Source organism: Solanum pennellii, chromosome 7 (assembly GCF_001406875.1).
Source record: "Solanum pennellii chromosome 7, SPENNV200".
Lineage (NCBI taxonomy): Eukaryota > Viridiplantae > Streptophyta > Magnoliopsida > Solanales > Solanaceae > Solanum > Solanum pennellii.
The window spans coordinates 35139979-35150856 of NC_028643.1; the positions used below are offsets into that span (position 1 = coordinate 35139979).

A 10878-nucleotide genomic window follows, 5' to 3' on the forward strand; every position below is an offset into this window, starting at 1 on the left:
ATTAGTTTCTCATTGTAGCTTAGGGCTAAAGATTTATGCTCCCCTATTATTATCTTGCATCTACATGATTGGTTGCATGGTGGTTAGGAGGGTCGTATCCTTCCTTAGTTAGATTGGCTAGTATGTTGAGATGCTTTCCATAGTAGTAGGTATATAATGGTTGTATGTTGAGCTTAATATACAAGGTTACAAGATAAGTTATCTGGGATTGGGTTAGCCTAGCGAAGTACTTAGTACGGATGGTAGTATGCGATTCCATCCATACATTGCATAAGTATGACTTCAATCTTCCAAAGATATGACCCCTACATGATGTATGATTAGCTTGGATAGTGATTAGAGTTGCATTCCATGACATGATTGACATAAGATGATAGTTCCTTGTCAATATGAACAAGGTCTAGTAGATGACTCCTAAGATGACATGAGCAATTTAGGGTGATTTCAAGATATGTGTAGTGTGTGAAGTATTATGGGATGTTTCACATGCATTGCACAAGTGTGTTTTGAGATGGCCTCGGGGCATAGTGCTCATACAACATGATTCAACTTAGGTCTTAATTATGAAAGTGAACTATGATCAAGTATGACCAAAGAGAAGTATTTAGCTTTGGGAGTAGTATGGGATGATACCTTAGCCATGCACGAGTATACTTGGAAGTAGCTTTTAATATAATTCATCTTAGTAAGAAGGAAAAAAAGGGTTAAGTAATAACTTTTATATGTTTTATGATGCTTTAATATGCTTATGATATTCATGATATGCTTATGTCTTTGTCTCTTATGATTATGTCTATTGTTGACTAACCTTTTGAGATATCTCATGTTGGTATGTAATTTCCATACATAGTACACATCGTACTAACGCATATTGCCTACATGTTGTCCATGTAGGGTCTTGAGAAGATAGAGTTTTTTGAAGGGTAGAATTTCAAGGTTTCCAAGAAGAGAAGAAGTGGTGAGTCCTCATAGCTTCGAGGACGAAACATTATGTTTTCTTTATATTTTAGACTTTATGTGGGCTGCGTCACAACATGCTTCATTGGTGTCAGAGTTATATGGTTTTTGAGACAATTTTATTAGAGATTCTTCGGCTTTTATGATATACCTTTTGGTTTATGCTTAAAAGAAATTTTTTAAATTCCTTTCATTTATGCATGATATTATGTAATAAAGTCAAGTGTCTTGTACAAGACCTATGAGAGGTCGAGTACGTCGTGTTCCGACTCAAGGGTTGCACTAACTTCTAGGGGGTACTTGTGGGTCGTTACAAAACCGTATATACTAAATTCTGAAAACACACAAAACACCATAAGCCGTAAATCCTAAAGGTATAAACCCTTAAAAATCTTAACCTACAAACCCCAAAACCCTAAGCCCTAAAAAAACTAGATAAAACACTTAACCTTCAACCTAAAGCTAAAAAAACCCTTATTCGTAAACCCTAACCTAAAAACCTATATCGTAAACCTAAAACCCTCAGAAACCCTAATCCATAAACTCTATGAAACTCAAATCAAATGAACCCTAAAAATCATTTTATACCCCTACCTAACCTAAAGCTCTAAACCCTAAATTAAAATTATTCGTAAACCCTAAAGCGATAAAACACATATGCCCTAAACCCTAAAAGACTCTAAGAAACACTTAACCCACAAAAACCCCAAAACCCCTAAACCTAAAAAAAAATCTAAGTTGTAATCCCAATAAAGCCCTAAATTATAAATGCTAAATCCTAAAAACATAAATAACCCTAAGCACTAAATCCTATACCTATGAATTCCTAAAGTTCTTATACTTAAAACCCTTTAAAACCATAAAGATATAAAACACATACAAACAGTAGAGCTAATAAAACCCGAAGAAACACTTAACGCTTCAAAATTCAGAAACCCTAAACCTAAAAAAACTCTAAGCTCTAAACCCAATAAGCCCTAAATCATATATGATAAACCCTAAAAAATAAAAAAAACCCTAACCACTAAATCCTATACCAATAAATTTCTAAAGTCCTTATCCTAAAAACCCCAAAGTCCTAACCCTTAAAAGATAAAAAAGCCCTATGCGACCTAAACTCTATGCATATAAAGTCCAAAAAAGAATAACCCAAAAACCCTAAGCCAGAAAACCCGAACCCAAATAGATTATATAATCAACCTGACTGCCATGGATTTTTCATTGAAGGAAGGTCCCACGGGTGAACCACTTATGTTTTTGAGATGATAACATCCTATTTACTTCAGGGAGATCCAAATCTCTCCGGCTCATAATGCAAACTCTCATGGATTATGAGGACACATCAGGACAAATGATCAATTGTGAAAAAATTCACATCATGGTACATCAGAATGTTTTTGACAATACAAAAGATAGAATTGAAAGGATTAATGGTTTCAAACACAAACAGGGTATTATTACATATCTTGGATGCCCTATTTTTGTGGGTAGGCCTAGGATTCTTAATTTTTTAACCTTGTAAATAAAGTGATTTACAGGATTAAAAGGTGGAAACTACGCAATTGAATTATGGTGGCAGAGCTGTGTTGATTAAACATGTCCTTCAAGCACTCCCCAATAATTTACTATCAGCTATTACCCCTCCTACCACAATACTCAAGCAAATATAAATGTTGATGGTAGATTTCTTCTGGGGATGGAAAAGTGATAAGAAGAAATATCATAAGGCTTCCTAGAAGAATCTCAGCTACCCTACTGATGAAGGAGGGGTGGGTATGAGGAACTTGGAAGAAATGTGCTTGGCATTCTAATATAAACAATGGTGGATCTTTAGGACTAAGCACACATTATGGGGAGAACTTCTCAAAGACAAATACTGTCAAAGGCATATCCCATTTGCAAAAAATGGTATTTTGATGACTCCTTGAACTGGAAGCAAATGATACACAAAAGGAATAATATTGAGCAACACATTCAGTAGAAGCTTAACTCAGGGAACTGCTCCTTTTGGTGGGACAATTGGCTAGGTGAAGACCATCTTACTCGGTTTTTCTAACCAAAGCCATAGGTTTGATAAAAGAAAGGTAGCAAATTTGTGGGTGGATGGCCAATGGATTTATCAATTGTTGATTCAACAGATACCTCCTAATCAATTGGTCAATAACCTAGCAACAACAATTCCACAGCAACAACTCCCTGACCAAGCTTACTTGAACGTCAATTCAAATGGCATGTTTATTTGTTCTTTATCTTGGAATGAAATAAGGGAAAAAAGACCTAAAGCTCATTTCAGTGCCCTTATCTTGCACATGCACATACCATTTAAATCCTTCTTTCTACTCTGGAGGGCTGTAAATGGAAAACTATGTGCTAGCGAAAAATTAACCATTTTGGAATTGATCCTACTAACTTTTTTTGTTGTAGGAAGAGGTCAGGATCAGACACCATAAATCACATCTTCGACAATGGTGATCTTGTTGTTGAAATTCGGAGAAGTTTTGCAAATATAGCGGGAGTTAAATCTGATCACAGTTCTTTGAAACAACTTATAGCCCAATGGTGGACAATGAAACACAAAAATGAAGCTCATAAGCTCATCTTATAGGCTACCCCTATCCCCATCTATTGGAACCTTTGGAAAAACAAACGTGCTAGTAAATACCCAATAACCCCTAAATCCTATAAACCATAAAATAGAAATTGAAAAGCCTAATCTTTAAGAACCCCTAAATCCTATAACCCTAATCCTGTAACCTAAAACTCTTAATCCTAAAAAATTGAAAAGCCTAATCTTTAAGAACCCCTAAATCCTATAAACCATAAAATAGAAACTAAAAACCATACTCTAAAATACCCAATAACCCAAACCCTAAAACTTACAAAATCCTAGATCTTATATAAACCCTAAAAAAAAACCATTTAAATCCCCTACAAAATCCTAATATCTAATCCATAAACCTCAAAAATCCTAAGAAACACTTAATTGTTAAACCCCAAAAAAATACATATAACCCTAAACCTAAAATTTTATTCTCTAGACCCTAAAACCCTAATTATTATATTCTAAGAACTAAAAAATCCTAAGCCCTAAAATGTTCATATATAAAATACTAAAAACCTCAAGAATCCCTAAACTTTAAGAAAAACTAAATCCTGTAAATCCTAAAATAAGCTCTGAAAAACCATTAAAACCCTAATCTTTAAACTCTAAATCCTAATAATCTATAAACATTCAAACAAAAAAACACAAAAAACACTAAGCCCTAAACCCTAGAAAACCCTAAGAAATACTTAACCCTTAAAATCACTAAAAAATCCTAAACATAAAAATACTAAGCTGTAATCTCAATAAATCCCTAAATCCTATATTCTAAATCCAAAAAAAAAAAAACCGAAACCTTATACCTCAAACACTAAAAAACCTTAACTTGGATCCCTAAACATAAAACCTAACCCTAACCCTAAATTCTAAACACTACACTCCAAGCCCAACTCAAACACTGGTTTTCCGAATAGAGAATGGCATTACTGTCGGTGAAGCAACGCCAGCCACTAGATAAAAAACATTCATCTCATTAATTTACTAATGATCCTCCTTTTCAAATTGACTACACAAATTCTTCTGACAATTCTTCAAATTTGAGGCGTGAAGAAGAGATCCATGCCCCAATTTTAGAAGAGGAATTGGATTGGGAAAAGAAGAGTTATGGAAATGGAGAATTGTGGTTCATTAGTGGTTATATCGAACGAAGATATGATATCAGCAGCTCAAAATTCATCTTCGGCTGAAAAATCAGCTAATTTCATCAACCCCACTGGAATTAGTCGCACTTCTGATTAACGAATGGATGCTATATAGGGTTTTGTAGCAATCGTGAATCCAAGTGCATTTGTTCAAGATCGATATAATACTGAAAATTCAACTGAAATCACAAGTCCAAATCGCGAATCTGTAGATCAATGGGTACGTAAATCGTCGGAGTTGAGATTGGATGTTTGATTAAGTTCTACCAAGGAAAAACGTGAATCAAAGTAATGGGGTTTTTTCTACTCGTCAGGGCTAGCAAAATACAGGAAAATCGAATCACAAATAGGGTGTAAGCGTGGATTTGCAAAACTTGGATGGCGGCGCCGGAGCTCCAATCATCATTGGAGATGATGGGTGTCAAGGAAACATTTCCAATGTTGAATATATTATTCCTTCTGAAAGTAGGATAATCCTAATCCTATTCTACAAGATAGAACAAATCTGCAAGTCCAAGAAACTCTTCAAAAGAGTAGGATGTTACTTCGATGTTGTAGGTTGGACTCAGTTCTTTATCCAAAGCCAAAGAACAAGACCAGTCAAGAACTGTCACATATTCAGGAAAAGTTTCATGTGCAGTGGAGACGAGGCAGCATCTTGAGCATGGTCTTTGGGATAAATCGATGATTCCAGTCCATGGCAATGTACTTGCTTGTAAGCATGATGAAGGTTTGAGTTCAGGTAAACTCACTATTCCCAGTGCAAAAATTGTTGGTTAAACTGCCGTTGGTAGTGGAAATGGGAATTCTGGTGGGGAAGTTATTGAAGGTACTACAGGTCATCAGATGCATATTGGGAATTCTTGTAGTGTTAGGCCTAACAAATTTCTTTCTGTTTCAAGTAATTTTTTAGGCATAATTGCAAAATTAAACAAGGCCTGCAGAAGGCAGAACCTTCTAAGAAGAATATTCAAGAAAACTCTAGCAAAGATGCTAATCCGGAACCTGCCCTTTACACTGTAATTCAATCGTATGCAGCTCTTCATTGATTTAATTTAGGCATTAACACTACTCCTATAGGTTTTGAGGCACCTATGATTACTACCAAATAGGGAACGCCTGCAGTGATATTTAAAGAGGAAGATTTTATGGTTAATTCGGCTGCTAGGTGTAGGTTTAGTCTTATTGGTAAATTTCGTAATAATATGACTAAAGTTGAGTTGGTTAGAAAGAGCTTTATCAATCAAGCTCAATTATCAGGGGTGTTAAGTAGCACATTTTAATGCTAGACATGTGCATATTCATTTGGATAATGAGCTTTATTATGTGACTGTATGGACTAAACATATCATGATGAATGAGGGTCAACTTATGACAAATCAAAAATGGAGTCCCACCTTCAAGACAGCTGAGGAAACTACCATGTACCTGTTTGGATTTCTCTTCCAGAATTGCCTTGGCACTGTTATTACAAGGAAATTCTAACAACCCTTTTGTCCCCTATTGGTACTGTTCTTTATTTGGATAATGCTTCTACAAAGAAGACTAGGGGTACTATGGCTATAGTCAGAATCCAAATCGGCCTTACAAAGGTAAGACCTAACCATGTTTGGTTAGGCTATGTTGAGGAAAATCTAACTAAAGGACAATGGCAAAGAATTGAGTATGAAAGTATTACTGCGTATTGTTACTGTTGTGAACATCAAGGACATGACATTCATATATGTACAACTAAAGTTGTAGATGAATACTTTCATAATAGAAAAAAAATCAAAAAAACAAAGCAGAACAAGTGTGCAAATGCAGTAGAAAATCCAGTTCAGAAACATGGAGGAGAGGTGCCACAGGTGGTAAAACAAATCAGGTTCAAGCGTAGACTAAACAGGTGCAGGATGTACAAGATCATGGAAATAATTTACAGCAGCAAAGGAATCAAAAAACAGTTTGGAAACCTGCAGTCCAGCCACAAAGAACTCATGGACAGTCAGCAACATCCAGTGCAAACAGGTATCATTCCCAGCATCCCCATTCATAACGATTTTGATACTTTAGATATGCAGGAACAAGATACAAGTACAGTAGCTCAAATGCAGAGGAGCTCTTCTTCACCAAAGGATGACCATGCAGATGAACAACCTAAGCTAAACAAGCAGGAACAAGGTAAAAATGTTTTAGTGCTGCTTGGTGTGTAGGAGAAGGAATTGGGTGAGGATGTTATTTCAGCTCAGAATTTACAGCCCACATTCCATGCATGCCATGCACAAATTACAGTAGGTAAAACTCAACATTTAGATAATGTTTCAGGTATGATTTCTCAGTCTAAATCAGTACATCATCATCTTATTCTTTGTGAAACCAATGTAACTTGTATAGAAGAGGGAGGAAGTGCAGAGAGTGTTGTGTAGGGGAAAGAAAGGCAAGGTTTGGTCGATGAGAGGGAATGCATTGAGCTTAGAGCTCCGGTTATAAGTAGAAGCCCACCTCCTCTTATTGCATCACAGTACAGATTACTCAACAAGAAGAGGAAAGAACAAGCAGTCCAAGACTTCAAGAAGTTCCAGAAATCTCCCCAAAATAGTAACAATACATCTATATGAAGATTGAGTAAAAAAGAAGGGATAACACTAAGAAAAAACGACAGAAGGCGCAGGCAAGTGGAGCTGATCATAAAAACCAACAACAGAATAATGATGAGATGGATGAATATAGTCATATAGCGTCTAAGGATGAGTATGATGAAGATAATTGATCCTTAGACAGTAATGAAGATGAAGAAGAGATCATATCCACCTTCCACACTTATTATGAGGAAGAAATACTAGAAGTTAAAGACAAACAAGGGTTGTCACGAATAGGAAGAAAGGCAACTAGAAATAATCTTCAATCTGCAAGTACTAGTAGACCAATCACAAGATCTAAAAGTAGAGGCTTGTGATGTTAACATATAAGTCATAGTGAATGGTATGTTTACGATTTACACTAATCATTTTCAAATTCCTTATGTTTTACATGTTGTATAATGTGTATGATACATATTGTTATACATCCTAGTCATAATGACTATGTCTAGTTTTGATATAGTCATTTGAATAGGTTCTTTTATTTTTATAAACTTTTCTTGTAAAGGGGAGAGTCTCCCGCGTTAATGTATTTTTAGTAAACTATGTATTACGGAGAAGTCCTCCGTAGGTGCTTAGTTTCTTTTGAATACAACTTGATGTATCGGGTTGAGTTGACTAACCTTAGTAGGTTGGTCGACTCATAACACACCTTAGGATCGGAGATCAGTTTTATGACCCCATTTATGTACTTTTTTATTTAATAAATGATAAAGCTTGGGGGTGTTGCTCAACCCCTGACCCACTACAAGGATCGTTCAAAAAAAAACTCATCTTAAAAAACTCAAACCCCTGAAACTTAAAAACCTTCAAAAAACCCCTAGGCTAAAATCCTTAACCAACTAAAAACAATAAGTCTTAAACCCTAAACCCTAAATCATAATCCTTAAGAAATCCTAAATCCTATAATTCTTAATATGAACCCTAAAATTTGTTAAAAACCCTACACTCTAAAACCCTAAATCCTATAAATGGTAAACCCTAAATCCTAAAAACACAAAGAAACTAAAGCCCCTAAATGAAATACCGTGGTTTCACGGTATTTTTAATGCTTTTTCCTTAAGTTTAGAGTATGTCGAAAAGCATTTTGTATTGATTTCTATGTAATTTTCTCCTTAGTTGCAAGAATTATGTTCAAAGATGAACGCGGAAGTTTTTGAGCGAAGAAATGCAGAAGAGACCACCCACGGAGCTCATGACAGTCCGTCGAGCCTGTGACGGTCCGTAGGTGGCACCGTAGTGAAGCTGCTGAAGGAAGATGGGGAAGTCTTATTTAGTGTGGGATTGCGGAAGTCCACGACGGACCGTCATAGCCATGAAGGTCCGTCCTGCTGGTTCGTCGCAATGATCAGAGGGTAGTCCAGTACCAAAATTCCAAGAAGTTTAAGTATTATGGAACGGAGACGCTCGAAAAATCGTCGTGCTTGGAACGGCCCGTCATACCTGCCGTTAAGGGTAATGAAGAAAGCAGCAGAAGAATATGTGCAGTATAGGACGACGGAGGCCACGACGTCCCATCGTGACTACGACGGTCCGTCACGAGGTCTGTCGACTCGGACGCGTTTTGACAGATTTTCAGTAATTATAATCTTTCTTTTAATAGGATTTTATTTTTATTATAAATAGTTCGAAAAACATCATTTTTGGGGTTAGACTCTTGGATAGTAGACTTTTTGATAGTTTTTAGTTCTCTTATTCAAGTATTGAATTATTAATTTCAGTAATTGATACACTTTTTCAGGAATTGATTGTTGGTGCTTTTGTTGATTAATCAAGTGAATTTCTGAATTTTATTCTTTCTCATCAAAGTAAGTGCATGAATTCTTATATTAAATATATGAATAGAGTGATAATGACCATGGGTAACTAAACTCCATAACTAGGGTTATGGGAACCATGAGTGAATAATGAGGTCAAAACTAACTAAAATAGCAATTCTAGAATAGTGTCTTGCATGTATTGATAATTCTTTCGTTTAGAAGTCTTTTTAACGGATGGCCAACGTTAGAACTCGCCTTATTTTGCTACTTGTCGGGCGAAGGAGGTAGATAATAGGAAAAGAATTATCAACATAGATTTAGTGTATACTATCTAATAATCTAGTGTCGATTGGTACTAGGTAATAACTTAGTCAAATATCGAATACAATGCTTAATATGAGGTAAAAGTAAGGGTTAGTATAGCAATACACGAAGCCGGACCAAGGTGCGGAGTGAAGTTTTCTAGATGACAAACGAAGGATTTAGAGATACATAACTTATGACTTTACATGCAAGATACTAGGAAAGAATTGTTATAGTTAGAATTATCAAGTTAGGAACCTGTGGGGAACACTTTAGACCTAGTTACTTTTATTAATTGATTAAGCTCTAAGATTTGAATCTGTTAGTTGTTTACTTTAATCTAGTTAATTACATTCATTAATTTAGAAATAAACCCCCCCCTTTACTGTCTTTTGTTTTCTAGGAAAATAATTGACTAAATAATAATAATAATAGAATAAAGTTAAGTCTGAACTATTTTCCTCGTGGGAACGATCCCAACCTCATTACTTGGGTTCTTTAGTTGATACGACCGCTTTACTTCTTATTTAAGAAGTAATTTGAGCCTATCACTAAACCATAAAACCTATAAAAGACTTCACAAACACTTAACCCTTAAAACTTCTAAAACTCCTAAACCAAAATAATTCCAAGCTCTAAATCCTCTAAAGCATTAAATCGTATATATAAATCCTAAAAACACATAAAAACAACCTAAGCCTTAAAACCTATTTGTATAAAACCTTTAAAAACTTAACCTACAAAACCCACAAACCTAAACCCTAAAAAACTAGATAAAACCCTTAACCTACAAGCTTAAGCCTAAACAACTCCTATCCCTACACCCTAAACACTAACCTAAAACCCTAAATCATAAACCTAAAGCCATAATCCCTAAACCTTATGAAACCCAAATCCAATGAACCCAAAAACCCATTTTATACCCCTTTAAAACCCTAAGTTCTAAACCCTAAATCCAAATAGTTCATAAAGCCTAAACCAATAAAACATATACAAACCCTAAGCTCTAAACCCTAAATCCAAATAGTCCGTAAAGCCTAAACCAATAAAACACATACAAACCCTAAGCCCTAAAAAAACCTAATAAACACATAACCCTTAAACCCCAAAAACCCCGAAACCAAAAAAAAACTCTAAGCTCTAACATCAATAAAGTTGTAAATCGTATATGCTTAACTCTATAAAATACAAAACAACCCTAAGCACTAAACCTTATACCGATAAATTCCTAAAGACCTTATCCTAAAAACACCAAAGTGCTAACCCTGAAAATATTAAAAAACCCTAAGCCCTAAACCATAGTGTAAAACTCTTTATCCTAAATCTAAAACCCTAAGAAACTATAAACTCTAACCTTTGAGAAACCCTGAATGCTATAAACCCTAAAATAAACACTAAAAACTATAACCTAAAATTCCAAAGCACTAAACACTAAAACCTAAGAAACCCTAAATTTATATAAACCCTAAAATTAATCCATAAACCCATTTGAATAC

General features: G+C 35.2%; 1 protein-coding gene across 2 annotated transcripts; it reads left to right on the plus strand.

Moving 5' to 3' along the window:
- Positions 1–5451: 5451 nt before the first annotated feature.
- Positions 5452–7997, plus strand: LOC114077933. Of its 2 annotated transcripts, XM_027918336.1 has the most exons (3): positions 5452–6861; positions 6925–6975; positions 7075–7997. In XM_027918336.1, exons 1-3 carry the CDS (start codon positions 6258–6260, stop codon positions 7104–7106), a joined length of 687 nt encoding a protein of 228 aa, XP_027774137.1. In that variant the 5' UTR covers positions 5452–6257; the 3' UTR covers positions 7107–7997. The 2 variants fall into 2 exon arrangements, with proteins under 2 accessions (XP_027774137.1, XP_027774136.1); XM_027918335.1 differs by having other exon boundaries at positions 6925–7997.
- The last annotated feature ends 2881 nt before the right edge of the window (positions 7998–10878 follow it).

Excerpts from the sequence above, each read along its gene's own strand:
- LOC114077933 (XM_027918335.1), top strand. The coding sequence starts at position 6,258 with ATGGCTATAGTCAGAATCCAAATCGGCCTTACAAAGGTAAGACCTAAC. Across the intron at positions 6,862-6,924 it reads GCTAAACAAGCAGGAACAAG|CTCAGAATTTACAGCCCACA; the intron begins GTAAAAATGTTT and ends ATGTTATTTCAG.